This window comes from Pollicipes pollicipes, unplaced genomic scaffold, assembly GCF_011947565.3.
Source record: "Pollicipes pollicipes isolate AB1234 unplaced genomic scaffold, Ppol_2.1 Scaffold_4295;HRSCAF=5057_pilon_pilon_pilon, whole genome shotgun sequence".
Taxonomy (NCBI): Eukaryota; Metazoa; Arthropoda; class Thecostraca; order Pollicipedomorpha; family Pollicipedidae; genus Pollicipes; species Pollicipes pollicipes.
Genome location: NW_023596461.1, coordinates 14,291,236 through 14,307,076, shown reverse-complemented (window position 1 = coordinate 14,307,076; position 15,841 = coordinate 14,291,236). Strand labels below are relative to the sequence as shown.

At 52.0% G+C, this 15,841-nt stretch overlaps 1 protein-coding gene across 1 annotated transcript in view; it reads left to right on the top strand.

Annotated features, from left to right (window-relative positions):
- Nucleotides 1-455: 455 nt before the first annotated feature.
- Nucleotides 456-15,841, top strand: part of LOC119097642 (growth/differentiation factor 8) — a 31,772-nt gene continuing 16,386 nt past the window's right edge. Inside the window, exon 1 of the mRNA XM_037220682.1 lies at nt 456-1,069. Within this exon, the coding sequence (XP_037076577.1) occupies nt 478-1,069 (592 nt within the window). The 5' untranslated portion in view covers nt 456-477. The remainder of the gene's footprint in view (nt 1,070-15,841) is intronic.

Below are 15,841 nucleotides of genomic sequence, written 5' to 3'. Positions count from 1 at the left end.
TAAGTGAAGATTAACGGACCACGTGAGAAATCTACTACGAACCAGGCCGAGAGCGTTAAGGCCTCACCAGCCGATATCGGTCAGCATCGGATAAAACCGGTGGGACAGCTTCCTGCCAGCGAGAAGTCCACCGGCGTAAAGCACCACGCGTCTGCCGGTCGGCACCGCGCTGACAGTAGGGGTGTGCGGGCGGTGGGGGTCCTCGCCGCGCTGCCCGCGCGCCCACGGCCCGGCCGTGGCGCGCCCCAGGCCGCGGCCGGGGCTGGCCGTCCGGGTCCGGACCGGCTCCGACAGGGTCCGCGCCGGCCGTGAAGGGTTGAAGATCCACTCAGTCGCGGGCCGATCCGGCCGGCTCGGTAGCCAATCGGGGCTCGCAGCTGGCGCGGCCGTTTCATAAGGCCGTCGCGGCCGGCAGCCGGGCCAGTTCCGCGCCGCGACCCGTGCACGCGCCAGCCCCGCCGCGCCGCCGGCCCCAGCATGGTGCAGTCGCGTGCCCTCTCCTGTCTGCTGCTCGCCGCTGGGCTGGTGCTGACCGCGGCCGAGGTGGCCTCAGTCGGGCCCGACCGCGCCGGAAACGGTCCGGACGATCTGTACCCGGACGGCACCGACCAGGCCGAACTGGAGGCGGACGATTCGTTCGAAGTGTCAACCGACCAGGGCGAGACAAATTACGACGGCCTGTTCCAGAACCATTCCTATGAGGGCTCTGACAATCAGAGCTGGACCGATGTGGGGCAGCCGAGCCAAAGCGGACTGGACACGAACCATTTAGACCGGAACCCGAGCCTCGGCCAGAACCCACCGGTCTGCCAGCAGTGTCACGTGCGTGAAGCCAAGAAGCAGACGCACATCGAGATGATCAAGGCCGACATTCTGAAGAAGCTGGGCATGGAGCAGGCTCCGAACATGACCGGCCTCAAACTGCCCGTCATTTCGGCCTCGCTCGCCGAAGTGTACATGCAGGCGCAGCGCGAGAAGGACCAGCAGACGCAGCGCGACCAGGAGTACGTCGACGACGAGCACGACGACAACTCGCAGCCGGAGAAGATCTGGACGTTCGCCTCACGCTGTGAGTAGACCACCGGCCGCGGGGTGGGCCTGACGCCAGCTTTCAGGCCGTGGCCGGTCTGCCTGTGGTCTCGCCGTGGCATGCTAGAATGTGACATTGCGTGATTTGCAGCGAGCCGGCGTGTGAGCTGAGACCCAGGCCGGCACGCTGAGCGATAAGACGTCCGCTCTCAGCTTAACACCATCACACGGGTTTTGTTTGGGTTTCCCGCTGTGGCTCGCGGAAAGAAACGAGTCAGCGTTTCAAGTAATTGTCTGCATTGATCAGATCCACTGTCAAACCCGTCTGTTACCTGCCAGGAGTATGCTAAATAATACCCTCAGCAAGTCTTCCAAGTCCTGGTTGCCGTCCCGCCGCCCAGTCTGTGTTATCCACTCTGTTGCTCCGAGGTATTGTCATCCACATGACATAGCACTTAGTTGTGGTCCTCCCGCGACATGGGCTGATAAACATTTCAGCTTGCTCATCTCCCACTTAATTCTCATTACTCCACTTGATCACATGCTCAGAGGGGAAGCTGTTCCGAATTTCTTGCTGAATAGACTTGAAGATCTGGATATCATATGTGAGCCAATATTCAATTAAGCGTATGCATACCATGTATATTAATGCATATTGGGAAGCCAGAAATTCTGTTCAACTAATCTGGATTCTGGAATGTTTGACAAAGAGTGCCTGACTATGCGTATCACGGACGCAAAACAAACCCGCCATGTGATGCACACAGTCATACCCGACTAATGGCCAAACGATGAGGTCCCGCTTCGCAATGTTCATCTTGCAAAGATCAAGCGTTTTTCGTCATTAACGTCGGGATTTTCGGATGCATGTGGATGACAGCGATCGCCTGCCAGCTAAGACTCCAGCTACACGACACCACTCAGTCTATACATACAAAGAAGCAGGCAAGGGCACGGCACAGATCAGCGATGCCCGCTGTTGATGCCAGCAAGACGCCTCAGCAGGGCGGGCTACCCACGGGGCGATGACGGATGGGGAAGCTGTCCGGTCTTAACACGCGGACCATGCCACACACGAAGCTCGTGGAGCCTGACCGCTCATGCAGCCGATGACAGGGGGTTTGCTCAATGTGTTGGGAGGCCCACTTTGGATGGGGATTCAACAGGCAGCGCGCTATATCACAAGTAACACGGTTTTAAACCGTCCTGAATCTGGTGAGGCCTGGCAGTCTCAATCAACACAATTGGTTAGTTTACGATGACTTAAAGTATTGCAAACCAAGCGAATAGTAAGGCTGAATATTTGTCACCATGAGCAGGGCTTCACGCCTGTGCAATCATAGGGCGTAGGTTGCGCCGGAGAGATTGGCGTCGGAAAAGTGACAGCAGTCACCTTGCGCTCCATTGCTGGCACGTATATGGTTTGGCCAGCTTTGCGATCCGTTAATGATCTGTAGCCGGTACATGTGCTTAAATTGTGCATCTGGATTTGCGTCTTAATCTGCTCTGGTTTCTGAGACCTGACATAAATCCTTGAAAACACCTCACCCGGGTGGACCCAGACAATGCGCACGATAATCTGTGACGCCTCGTACGTATCGAGCCACGCTTTTGACAGCAGCACGATTTTCTGCTCCAATAAGGTTTGCTAGCCTCGTGTCGCTGTGATGTCTGGCTTTCAAGATGCCTGCTTTTTGCTCATGTTCTTCAGCTTTCTCGCAAGCTGAAAACTGCACTCCCCATGGTATTGAAACGGATGGGAATGGGAAAAATCGTGGTGATTTTGCAGCTTTTCTGAAAAGCTAAATCTAATCAAACAGCTTGTGTGAAAATGCATGACACTTCGTGCAGAACAGCTTATAGAGAATTGCGGCGCTTGTAGCCGAAACTGCACAAGCCTGTAATCCGTGGTTGCAAAGATATTAGCTTCAGGAATGCGAGGCAGTCACGCTGCGCTGCTTCCAGCTTTAAAGAAGATCACAGTTGAAGCAAGAGTCACTCGCCTTTGGTCTCGCTGGAAAGCGCGCGTTCTGGGGCCCAGGTTTGATATGCATGTCTAGATAGAGTACAGTGTTCCGACGAGAATGACCGACAAGGTCAATTAATGCATGATTCGTGAGAGTGCAGCCATCGACCACGAAGAACGGGACCACAATGATTTGAACAGCATGTAAGGAAAAATGTTGATGTTGAATGACAACACTCCACTGCTACACTTGACCAGCCGTTTCAATGCCTCTGTTGTTCTGCAATGGTTATGAAATACTTTGGGAAACTAGCCTTGGCATATTGAGTGGAGCATGGCGAACATAGTAGCAAACGTCCTACACAATTCTCCGTCCCATATTTTGCTACAGTGCATCGAAAATCAACCAGCACAATTTTGGTGCATGTAGCTGTATTCATCTGTGTTTGCAAAACAAAAATTAATAAAGCAACAACGTTAGCGCATAAAACTTAATCCAAAAAGCCACTTTTAAGTTTACTGTGGTAGCAAGAGCACAGCATAATAATTTTGAAGTTCGTATAGATAAGGCAGTAGTGACAAAGACATATGCTACTAATGCCTGCTATATATATATATATATATATATATATATATATATATATATATATATATATATATATATATATGCATATATTTGACCTTGGTCCAACCTTCATACCTGACCCTATGTCACTGAAATTTCTTGTAGCTCTAAATGCAGTTGATGTGTTGCCTGAGAAATTTCTCAGATATGTATGGCTTCCTCCACCGCTCCGTTGTCGCATCAGATTAAACGATTCCCTAGAAATGGCCTTCGCTGACAACAACGGCCTGACTTTGACCTGCCATAGGTCAGCACCTTTACAAGGAGCATCCATGTTTGATATCAAAAGATCCGCTATGAAATTGCCTCCAGCCATGCAAGGTTTGGCGCGGCTACGCTTCTTCGTTTGAACGTCATTCTGGAAAAACCTTCGGCGGGGGGGGGGGCAAATTACCCACATCTCTACCAGATGGCGTGTTGATATGCAATCGCAACTTCTGATTGTTGTCCTTGAAGAGATGATGTGACGTGAGCTGCAATATCGTTCTGCCACAATCGTTACGCAATATTTGGGGAAAACAAGCCCTCACACATTGAACATGGCTATTTAACATCATGAAAGCTTTCATTCGTCAAGCATTCAAAAGGACCACGAACTTTACATTGGTGAACGCCGTTTTTCGTGCGCTGGGATCGTTCAAGACCATAGAAATGCGCATCGCCTATGCACATCATCATATATGGGGATACTAAACGAAGAAAGAAGTCCAGAACTGTCGTGAAATGTTGACCGCATAATTTGGACTGGAAAATAAATATAATTAACTTGCGCTTGGTATTCTCTTAATGACACCGTTTCACTTCCCAGTTTTATTAATCTGACATCTGACAATGTCTGCGAAGTCGACCCAGTCTACTGGAAGTGGCTGCTTTAATGAGTAATGGTATGTGTGAGAACTGCCTAAGAATTCGTGCATCCATGCAACACTCGCGCTGAGTCCTCGCGCTGAGGTCGCAGGTTCGAGACTCGTTGTTGGTTGGGTTTCATTCTTCCCATGTGACACTGTTTGTCATGATAGGTGCAAGGACTCGACATGCGTCGGCAACTTACCTTCCACCATCGCGAGTGGTTCTGAAGTATACTATGTGGAATGGTCCCCAGGACGATCCTTTTTCCCTCTGCGAAGTGTCAGCGCCGGGTGACGCCTGTGCCTGTGGATATTTCTGGCCTAAGCTGGCAGTTCTGCGAGCTTAGAGCTGTATGAAAAAGTCCTTGAATAGGCACATCATGCAAACCGCCTGGCCAAATACGCCTGGTCCTACAAAAGCTGACTATGCAATGGTCATGCTTTGGAGAAATTTGCGACTTCTGTCAGAAGTTTCCGGCTTTTCCGAGATAAGTGGATTTATGAAAGAGCCAAGTCCGCAAAGATACAGATGGTTTATTTGATAAGCACCATGAGAGCCGCAAGAGATACATGCAACTGAATATATATGTACCCAAATTCTGGTGAACGAATGTGACATGGCCCGGCTATTAAAGCACTTCAAAACTTGAGTTCAAAGCTGACTACATTGTTGTATGTAGGGCGTATTATCAGCGCTGTCAGTGCACCTGTCCTGGTCGCTTCTCATTAAATAGTTGACGTGCTTTTGTTTTTCATTTTTTGCTCTTGTTTTTGTGTTATTTGCCATTGCTTTTAAGCTGTTGCGAGCTCTTGCGATATCTGAAATTCCTAATATGTGTTTATGCTTTACGTACCCAGGGTACGTAAAGGTACAGGGTACGTTACGTACCCAGAATTAAGTCGAGTGATACTTTCAACTAAAATTAAAATTAAAGCTCGACTTAGATAGCTTTTAGCAGCAGCTTAAGCTTTAAGCTAGCTGCTGCCTTTCGCGGGATATGAACATCTTTTATCTTTCCAAGTTTTGGGTGTCCTGAATGGGTGGTTGAGATAATCAGGAATATTCTCGGCGTTCTATGCCTGCTTAGAAATACCTTCTTTCCGACCAATCATGGTATAGTACAGTGTTGAGATAACCTGTCTGATTTATAGAAGTTACGTGACAGAAAACTGAGGCAAGGGTATTAGTTGGCGAGTGGACCATGTTTCAGCAGCTGATGCCAGCCACCTCAGTTGTGGGCGCCCTGATCATCTGTATCTATGCTTGAATTGGCCTCGCGAGCCGTGACAAAGCTTAACCTGGCGGACATGAGTGCAGTCTTCCCCCCCCCTCATAGAGCTCCGCTTTTCCAGGCTGCTCTATCACAACACCGTTTTGGGAGGGGAGGAAGGGGGTGGCCAACAAGTCACACCACTCCAACAATGAGAAAAGAGGCATTGCAAACGCATTCAGAATATGTCACCGTCACCGTCACCGGCCACCGTCATATTCCGGCATTTTCCTACGCAGAAACAGCTCTATTATCAACGGTGTGTTCCCAGTTTGTGCAGAGGCAAACGCGACGGCTGAAGCTAGTGCTTCGGTTCCCGCTGCCGGATCGCCGGCGCGTCGGTGGCCGGGTGCCGGGACTCGAGCCACGGTCGCCCACGTGGCTGGGGCGGCGCCGGTCGGACGGCCCGACCCGTTGCTAGCCGACTGCCGCCGTGCAGGGCTGGTTCCGGAGCCGCTCGTGAAGCGGTTGGAGGCGTTGCCGCCGGCCGCGGCGTCGGCCCGAACGGTGCCGTGATGTCGGAGCCGGCGCGTGAAGCCGGGGTCAACCGGTGCCCCAGGGCCGGCGCTAACCCGGCAACACAGCCCGGCCCGGAGCTGACGCTGCCGTGAAGCAGGCCGCCTGATGACACCCGCCTGAACCCGGCCCGGCGGCGGTCGAGACGAGAAAGCGAGCCCGCCGAGGCGGGTACGCCGCAGCAGCTGCCGTTCGTGCGGGCTTACGCCGTGCGGTATGCGATGTCGTGCATGCATCCGTTCGGCGGCGTCGTGGGCGGGGATCAACGGTCGGTCGCTGCACGGGTGGCTGGAGAATGGCCATGTGTGCATGATCGGTTAGACCTTGGAAATAGCATGATATAAATGTCTTTAAGCACAGGTAAAGAAAGTTCTGGAAGGGAAGATGAGGTCATTAAGGGATATGCAATGTATTTTGCTCCCTTCCATTCCCTGATCCGTGCTATTCATGGGTAAGTTCCTTTACTAAGAGCACCGTAGGTGGTGGAGGAGGAAAGAAAAAGATATCAGACTTTTGCAAAATATGTATAACACAGGTAACCTCGAGACAATGCTCATTCAAAATCATAACATGACATGACCTCAAATGATCTCATGTGACCCCTTGGAAGGAACGTATGGCATGCTCTGACTTGAGCCGGATTTACTCTCAACAGTTTGACAAGGCAGAATGGAGCAAAAGCCTTTGCATGATTCTGGACAGGTCCTTGCAGAGCTCCTCAGTTCTAACGCTGCCGTTTTTACAGCTATAACTTTACTTTTTGGCTTTGTTTCTTAAACCTTTTTAACTCTATCATTTTTGCATTAGTAATATGGATCTAAACCACACCAATTTAATGGCAGCTTTGATGTGACAAAACACACCTGTTTCCTACATTGCATAAACACAGCATTTGCACACGAATAAACGAACCCAAACGTGCCAACACATAAACAACACTGAAATCTTGTGCCCTGCCTGTCATATGGTCGGTTATATAACCAGTAAGTGAATGAGGTGCTGGCGTTAAAATAGCAACCGCAACGACAACCGACAAAAATAGTCTTGGGTAGGAGTGATAAACTACGGCTGTGACGTCACTTATTGCTGCAGGGCAGGTCGTTAGCCCGTTTTAGTCACAAACGCCACGTCTGCATGCGGCGGATCGGTGCATGTCCATGTATCTGCGAAATGCATGCAATGAATGGTCACCGAATGGAAGTGAGAAATTGACTGAAGAGGGTCGCTTTGTCAAGCGCGATGTCATCTGATCGGTCTCACGTTCTTGCGCACGAGTTCTAGATTAGTGCAGTGAGATTACCAAGCCTTTAAGTCCTTGTCGTAACCGGATGAATTGTACCGTATGCCAGCTCATGCTTGAAGGCTGCGCCTGTGATCAACCAATTGGTGTCCATTCTAGTGGATGGTGCACTTACAGCATGCCCCATGAACAAAACTGAAACAGCCTAGGTGTACGTGAAGCTGGCATCGCACCCGCAGTTGCATTCAGTATTGAATTTTGACATCCCCCAGGCCTTGTCCGCAGGCCGGTCTTACCGAAATAATCACCAACATAATGTCTTTTGTTGTCAATGTGGTATTTCAAGGCCATGCTTAATATCGATTGATTGAAAGCATCATAGAGACCAAAGTGTGGGATACAGCTTAGATTTTGAGATATAACCTGCTGAGAAAACGTGAAAACTTCTGCGAGGAGAACCTGACTTATCAAAGCATTTATCATAGTCGAGAGTGAGGTCAAATGGCGAAGAACGCCATATCAACCGGACTACCAGACCCAACCCAGCGTTTTAAACATCAAAACATACAAAATGAACATCAAATGTGACGGACCTACCTCCGTCAAAGGAGCTTGGCTACTTAAAGTGCCCCCGTCAAGGCCGACATTGCGGTTAAGTGACGGGGACACATAAGTGACCAGACTATCAGCCCCACCCAGGAGTTCAAGTAGCCAAAACATGCTTAGCCACCGTGATCGGCATTCATCAACAAAAGCTGACTTCCTCAGGTCACCCTTCAGTGTCAAAATCAAAATGAAATGACGTGACGGCGACTCGCCTCGTTAAGAGAACCTGATCCATCACGGTCACCAGTCGACGCCAAAATCAAGTTCAAATGACAGAGAACGACAGCGACCAAACTGTGAGACAAAATTCGGTGTTTGGGAAGTCACGCCGTTTGGAAAATCGGAGGTCGGGATTCGATTTCCCATGGTGCCCACTCTTCCTGACGATATGTGGCCGTAGCAGACCTTTGCGCTGTACATCCCTATGAAAGGTGCAATCACAGTGGAGAGCTACGAGCGGCTGGTCAGCACGGCTGACCTGCGTTAGAAACCTGACTTTTCAAGGTCATCGCGCAATGTATAATTGGGTCAGAATTGTGGGCCGATCCCCAATTTCAATATTTCAGGGTGACTTTCACACATCAGTATGACTCTGCAGATGTTAGCCCAGGCCACGAAGTACTTTTGTTCGTTTAAAACCCTTAACCTGGTCTTATAATTCCATCGTTATGGTGTTCATCTTCCTGTGAACTTACCTTTGATCTTGAAGAGTTGGTTTCTCTTTACCTAATCTAGTAGATTCAGTGCAGTCTCGGTGACCAAAGATGTTCTGAGGACCGGAACTCTGAGTGGAACCCCATAGTCTGGTCACCATAGCTTTCCAAGTCGCTTCATCTAAATTTTGACTTTGAATGGCAGCCTTGAGAGGTGAATGTCTATTAGAAGAGGTTAGTCCGGGCGTCAGAAGACGCTTTAACGCCTGAAACGCTGTGCTGGGGCGAACAGCTTTGCCGCTATGGCGACCCCGCTATTTGACCTTGATTTTGACCTTCAAGCGTTTGACCTTTGAGAGCTTAGGTAGGAGCTTGGCGGGATTGATCACGATGAACAAGCACGTTCAAGGGTCCTTACTTCTGGGTTGGATCCCAAGTTTTCTGGCCATGACGTCCCCACGATCCGACGTCACCGGTTGACCTCAGAGGATGACCTTGAGTGTGAGGTGGTCTTGAGGCGGAGTGGCAAGTGGAATGTCGGTCGAACTGCGTGAAGGACCGCCACTATACGCTGTACAGTTCCATCAGCACCCTGAAGCTAAAAGAGTATCCAGCAGGGTGTGGTGGAGACATAAATACCCCTCTTACCGCCCGTATTCGAGTCACCCCGGGTCGCAGCCAGCTTCCAAGGAAGGCGGCCTGGACTGGTCGTGATGCGTGAAAGCTATGTGTTAAATAAAGGCTGGTGAACAGACTGTGCTGTTGTGTCCTGCGTCCGATGTTCCGAATAGACAATCGTCCTAAGTATAAGTGTACCTTTGATATTTGTTTCCATTATCTAGCACGCGCCATTTGTATTTGTTGATGTCATGAAGCGGGGGTTTTCTGAAAACGGTCGGAAAATGATACGAAGAAAACATTTCACAGAGATGTAGTGCTTTTTTCTTTAAGTGCACGATTGCGCGTTACAGACCGCATCGGCGTCGAACGCTTACATCCTGACTACTTTGACACGCGCATTTCTAATGACAGAACGATTATATATGTCTGGCATGGGGTATTGTGCAGAAACTGTTGATGAGGCGAATTGTGGGCGGAGCAGCCATGTCTTTATGCTTAAATGAGTGAAAAACTATTAAACATTGGTGCGGTCCCTACCATACCTGTCATGCTGCATTCCACGTCCATGCATGAGGCCATTCCACTGCGGATTCTTGGGAGCAAAACTAATCACGACTCATCGGAAGGCCTCTTTAACCTGCCTTACCAACCGGTTAAGGCCCCAGCTGGATGCTTGCCAGGGACGATGGACCCCGATGATGCACGACCGGGCGCAGCGCGGCGCCCCTATGTCGCCCTAACCGGTTTGTAGGGTGGCCAGCGCCCCCTGGCCAGCGGCGCACTACGTCGCGCCTCATCACCGTCGCCGCGCGCGGCGCTCTGGCGGCGCGCCGGTACCGCAGCGCGACGCGGCGGCGTCAGCGCGCGTCCCGGTGACCGGGCTCCGGCAGCGCGTGCCCGCGGTCGCCGCCGCTCCAGCTGAGCATCGGAAGCTTATCTCCATCGCATCTGCGCGCGCCGCGGATACAAACACCGAAAAAGGTGGAGAAACCCGGCCTCCGCCGACACCCCGCTGACAGGCCGCTGAGTTTGAGACGAATATGGATGTTGACGTCGTCGAATTTCCGTAATATTACGCATGTTTTTATATAGTTTTTTTTTTTTGCTCGCGCACACTTCCCGGTGGGTTGACGACCTCAGAATATTGTCAACCGCCACTAAATCGCTGACGACCGTCCACGTAGATATGTATTAGGCAGACAGACAGACAGACAGACAGACAGGCGGGCAGACAGACAAGCAGACAGGCAGGCAGGCAGGTAGGCAAGCAGGCAGGCAGGCAGGCAGGCAGGCAGGCAGGCAGGCAGGCAGGCAGGCAGGCAGGCAGGCAGGCAGGCAGGCAGGCAGGCAGGCAGGCAGGCAGGCAGGCAGGCAGGCAGGCAGGCAGGCAGGCAGGCAGGCAGGCAGGCAGGCAGGCAGGCAGGCAGACAGACAGACAGACAGACAGACAGGCAGCCAGACAGACAGACAGAGCAGACAGACAGACAGACAGACAGACAGACATCAGACAGACAGACAGACAGACAGACAGACACACAGACAGACACACAGACAGACACACAGACAGACAAACACACCATATAAAATACTTGTAATTACGATTTCCAAACGCTCCACTTATGTGTTATACATGATATTATATCCGATATATAATACTCGTTATGCACTGTATTTAAACCTGTAGTTCCCAACGCACCATGCAGCGATCCCCCTCCCTCAACTTCGAATTTGTAACGTCCATTACCAATGCGCATTGGCAAGATTGGGGTACGGTGGGGCTGTGGCTGCCCTCGCCCTGTTTGGCCTGTTTAGTTGAGACACCGCCGTAAGGAATTGTGTATCGTTGTAGGCACAACACGTAGTCGTCAATGAACAGCCCATTGCGGTCGTCACTTTCAGATAATGGAATGAAACAGATCATTGCGTCGAAATACTTAGTTTTGGGTTCAAATGGAGACATGGGAAGCCATGAACAAAATGGAATGTGACTATTTGCCTGCACCGTGCTGCAAGTCGAAGCTCTGTTTTACGGGCTGACTATCAACTACAACCAGTAGCGCTCAACATCGTTGAAAACACATGTATGCATGCTTGTATGACTTTCGATAGCATCGACGATCCCCAAACCATTATCCGCACGTCCAAAACAGCCCCGGTTGCGCCATGGTCGAGCCTCGGTTGCGTCAGGCTGTTCAGCGCGACTAAGCCTCTGCACTCGCTGACGCTCCATCAAGGGTGCTGGATAGCTGGCGTTGGGCTAGATTTAGTTAAAGCTTCCATTCTTCAATCAACCTTATGTACATTGTTAGTCTGGTCAGCTTGAAAATGCATTTTCCATCTTAAGTTTCCAGTCCGCTCCACACCAGCCCGCAGAAATCCCTAAGCTGCAGAGTTATCTAATCCATCAAGAGGTCCGCTGTATACATATACTCCAGCGCACGACCTTTGCAGATGTATTTTTGGGGAAATGTCGTCGCTGTCTGTCAATCAAAACCAAAGAGTCTGCTTGTATTTTCACAATGCCCCAAACGTTCAGTTGAGCCCTTGCAGCCAACGTGGATCAGGCTTTCCGGCAAACAGCCATTAGTCCAGAAAAAAGACATCATCCATGTCCTTTCTGCACTAAATCCGTGCGTGTCAGTGGGCTAAGCTAAGTGTGACCAGCTGACCGACCAGGATGCACTAGTCGAGAGCTAATCCGCGCTTAACCTTGGCCACGTGCAGCACCTGGTGAGCCTCTGGTGATCCTCATGCTCCTCGCCATGGCCGAAGCTGGCCGAAGCGCCCTCGTACCGCTAGAAATTGGCCCTAGACCGCTAGAATACGAAATAGACCGGCGTCGCAAGCCTGCCGGATTTTCGGGAACCCTGGCCCCGATTCTGGGAAGGGAGAGTGGCCTGCCGCGGGAGTAACCGCATATGACAGGGCCCGATTTATCGTTTAAGGACGGCCTGTCCTGCGCCGTGCGGTGGCCGTTACGCCGGGAAGGGCTGCCGGTCGCCTCCTGGCGCCTTATGAAATGGGGCTTGGCTCCATTTTTTGCGGTACTTTCACATTGTTTGAATACGTAATGGCGGGCATGGTTACGGGCCTAGCAACAGGGGCTCCGTGGCATGCCAGCGGCGTGTCGCGTCACGCGATGGCCGCAGAAGGGTGTAGGCCCCAACCGCATGCCAACCGATAGCAAAAACGCCAAATAGTGGCCGATGTACTGGCGTGCTTGATGGACATAGATTACGCCTGAGAGAGCATTGGAGACACCAGCCGCCAGGTAAATATGCCGCCGTGAAGCTTTCGAACCGGTTGGCCACATCAAAACGTCACTCACTTCGCGCGTGATAGCTGGGGAACAAAGCGTTGCGCACGTGCCGCTGCCCAAAGAAGCTGCAACCGTGCTGGACGGTGCATCACTTCAAGAAAAATGGCGTCGGCCTCTGCATGACTGTGGGGATGACGAGAGCCCGTTGAGCTGGGCAGGCTGGCTGCGCGGTGCTGCTGGTGAGGCCGGTGCAGGTGACCCAGTGGCGCCGCTGGGTCGCGCTGGCCGAGGCCGGGCGCCGGGCGCACCACCGCCGTCAGATGGTGCGGCAGATAGAGCCGGCGCCGAAACCCCGGCGCAGATCGGCCTCAGAGCCCGCCGTGGACAGAAACCACTCAGCGACCGTGACGAACGACCCCCTCTGTCGCTCGGGGTCTGGTTGGGGACGTCTTGACCCGTGTTTTGGAGTGGGGGAGGGGGAACCGGGCGTCCTGTGACTTGTTTTGCATGAGGACTGAGATTAAGGTGCCCTTCCAAAGCTAGTTGTGCCCTCGACATGGGCCGGTGTTTGCGGTGGCGTCGCTGGGACCCGAAGAGCCAGCTGTCTGTCGTTACCTGTCGCTGGTCTTGCTGTCGTTGAATGTAACATACTCTCGCCGCGGTTTGTAACGACGTAGATGGAACGAAGATGAAACGATGAAACAAGACGTCTATAGCCCGGGCCTGCCCCTGCAGAAATATGACCACCATACCGCGCTTCATGCGGAAGATTGCCAGTGCTTCTATCCGTCTGCAGTCGCTAACGAGCGATGACCTGGGCATAGAAGGAAGACCGTGTGCTGGAAGCATCCCGATCCCAGTATGGGAAGGTGATCGAGCGAGCCGCTGCGACAGTTCTGAGCGCAGTGCTGACGTGTCACCACGTGCATCGCACGGGGTCAACACCCACACCGCGTTGCCTGTCCACTAACGCGCCTTCGACGCGGCCGACAAAAAGCTAACTGGACATTGAGCACACGGTGAGCGAGTCGACCTTCCGAAGGACGGGGCCGGCGATCGGGGCGGCCGATAACGGACTGGTACCAGCTGAATCCGGCAGCTGCCACGGTAGCACAGGCCGGGCACGGGTGGAGGGCGCTCCGTTCAGTGGCAGACTGCCCGGGCACGGATGGAGACTGCCTCGTCTAGCGGCAGACGGCCCAGGCACGAATGGAGACGGATGGAGCCAAGCAGGGATGAACACCGCCCGCCTGGCGGCAGACGGACCAGGCACGATGAAACCGTTCCTTCTAGCGGCAGACGGCCCAGGTACATATGGAGACCGCCTCGTCTAGCGGCAGACGGCAGCAGGCACGGATGGAGACCGTCTTGTCTAGCGGCAGACGGCCCAGATACATATGGAGACCGCCTCGTCTAGCGGCAGATGGCGCAGGCACGGATGGACACCGCCTCGTCTAGCGGCAGACGACACAGGCAAGGGTAGAAAACGCTTCATCGAGACGCAAACAGGGGTCAGTTACGGCTGGAGCGCACTCTTTCAACGTCACGCTGTGAGCACAGACATATGCAATGACGTGGCTACGTATTGCAATAACTTTTCCACGACATGTCGGCTATTCCAAGCTCACAGCCGGGCGACACGATACATCGGAGTCGGGCAACGTAGCATGACGCTGTGACATGTCCAGACACATGCGTTCATTCATGCAGTCACATCAACCAGTTGCACGTGACCCAACTTTACGACCAGATCCTCGGTCGGTCGCCACTCAGACCGACTCGGTCTCACGACAGTGCAGAGCTCCGGATGCACGCATCCCGTATTCTGTACGCAATCCGTTATATGCATCAACGGCGCTAAAGCTCAATATGTGCCTTATAGCATTTTGGCTTCCCCTTGGCTGCAAATGACCGCGTCATATCGTAGCATGTCGCTGACCAATGCTGCTGAACATTGTTCTACGCTGCCGACGTGGATTCGGTCAGTAAATTTCGCTTCGACCGAGTGCGCGCACCGGGAACGCCTGTGTTGTTAAAAGCTGTGGATTGCGGCACATTATCGTGATTCGCTTGGTGCCGATCGTTTTGATGGGTGTGTGTTTTATACCCTACAATAGATGCGCAAAGTTTTGACTATGGCGCACTCACATGGCGCCTTTTTCAGCGCATCGACCTTGCGCACGCAAAGTCTCAGGCAATAGCGAGTTCATGATCTGCCTTAATCAATCTTAGATGAGTCTCAGGCAATAAGACATGAATCCTTTCACTGAATGCATCATACTTTTCGGTAGCTTCTGTCGCTTCACACAGGATTTCCTGTCTTCTCCTGTCTACCGTCTGGTCACGCTGTGAAGTCTGGCAGAGAAGAGAGGCGCAAGGCATTTGGACCACACGTCTGGGAACCTAGCACTCGACTGGCCTCCGCCATATCTGTGAACGATTAATTGTAGTTTGTCGATTGCAGCGTTCTGGTATGCCTGATTATTCAAGATTATCTTAGCGAACATTTGGACCTAACGCAAGACTTACACTACTGCAAGTAGGCGCTCTTTGATTTCCAATTGAGCACCAGAGGGTATATATACAGGTCACACCTTTTCTCATGACGTCATCTCATTACGCGCTGAAAAAACGTCTGTGTGAACAGAGCATAATGCGCGGAGCTTTTGAGGATGAATACTGCATACCGTCACTTTTAATTACGGCAGCATTTCAGTCCGCAACGATACGGTTGAGAAAAGGCACAACCGTGGCAGCGTTTCCAGCGCTCTTTGCTTGGGACGAAGGCCATTTTTATGTCGTGTGGTTGTGTATGTGTGTGGGTTTTAGGAAAGGCAGACCTAGGAACGTGCATGGTGGGCTCAATTCATTTAGTTAAGCAGAGCCGATGGTACGGAAACGTATGCATGGCGTCCAACCACTTCAGACGCCTCAAATACGCGTCGAACTATTCGTGTTTTCGCCAACCTCAAAAGACACGTGACCAAAATTGGCGAGCTCTTCGAGCAATGCGTGCGCGCCCGGTCAGGTCGAGGTCAGTCGTGCGGCGTGTGTACGGAGGTGCAGTGCCATAAGCTGGAGATGACCAACGAACTGGTTAAGTAAAAATATGAGTTTAGACGGCTGCTTATGCTTGGCGAGTGAAAGAGCTAAAGCGTAATGCTGCGCTATCGGCAGCATCGGAAGCGGTAAGCAATAACTGCCGCA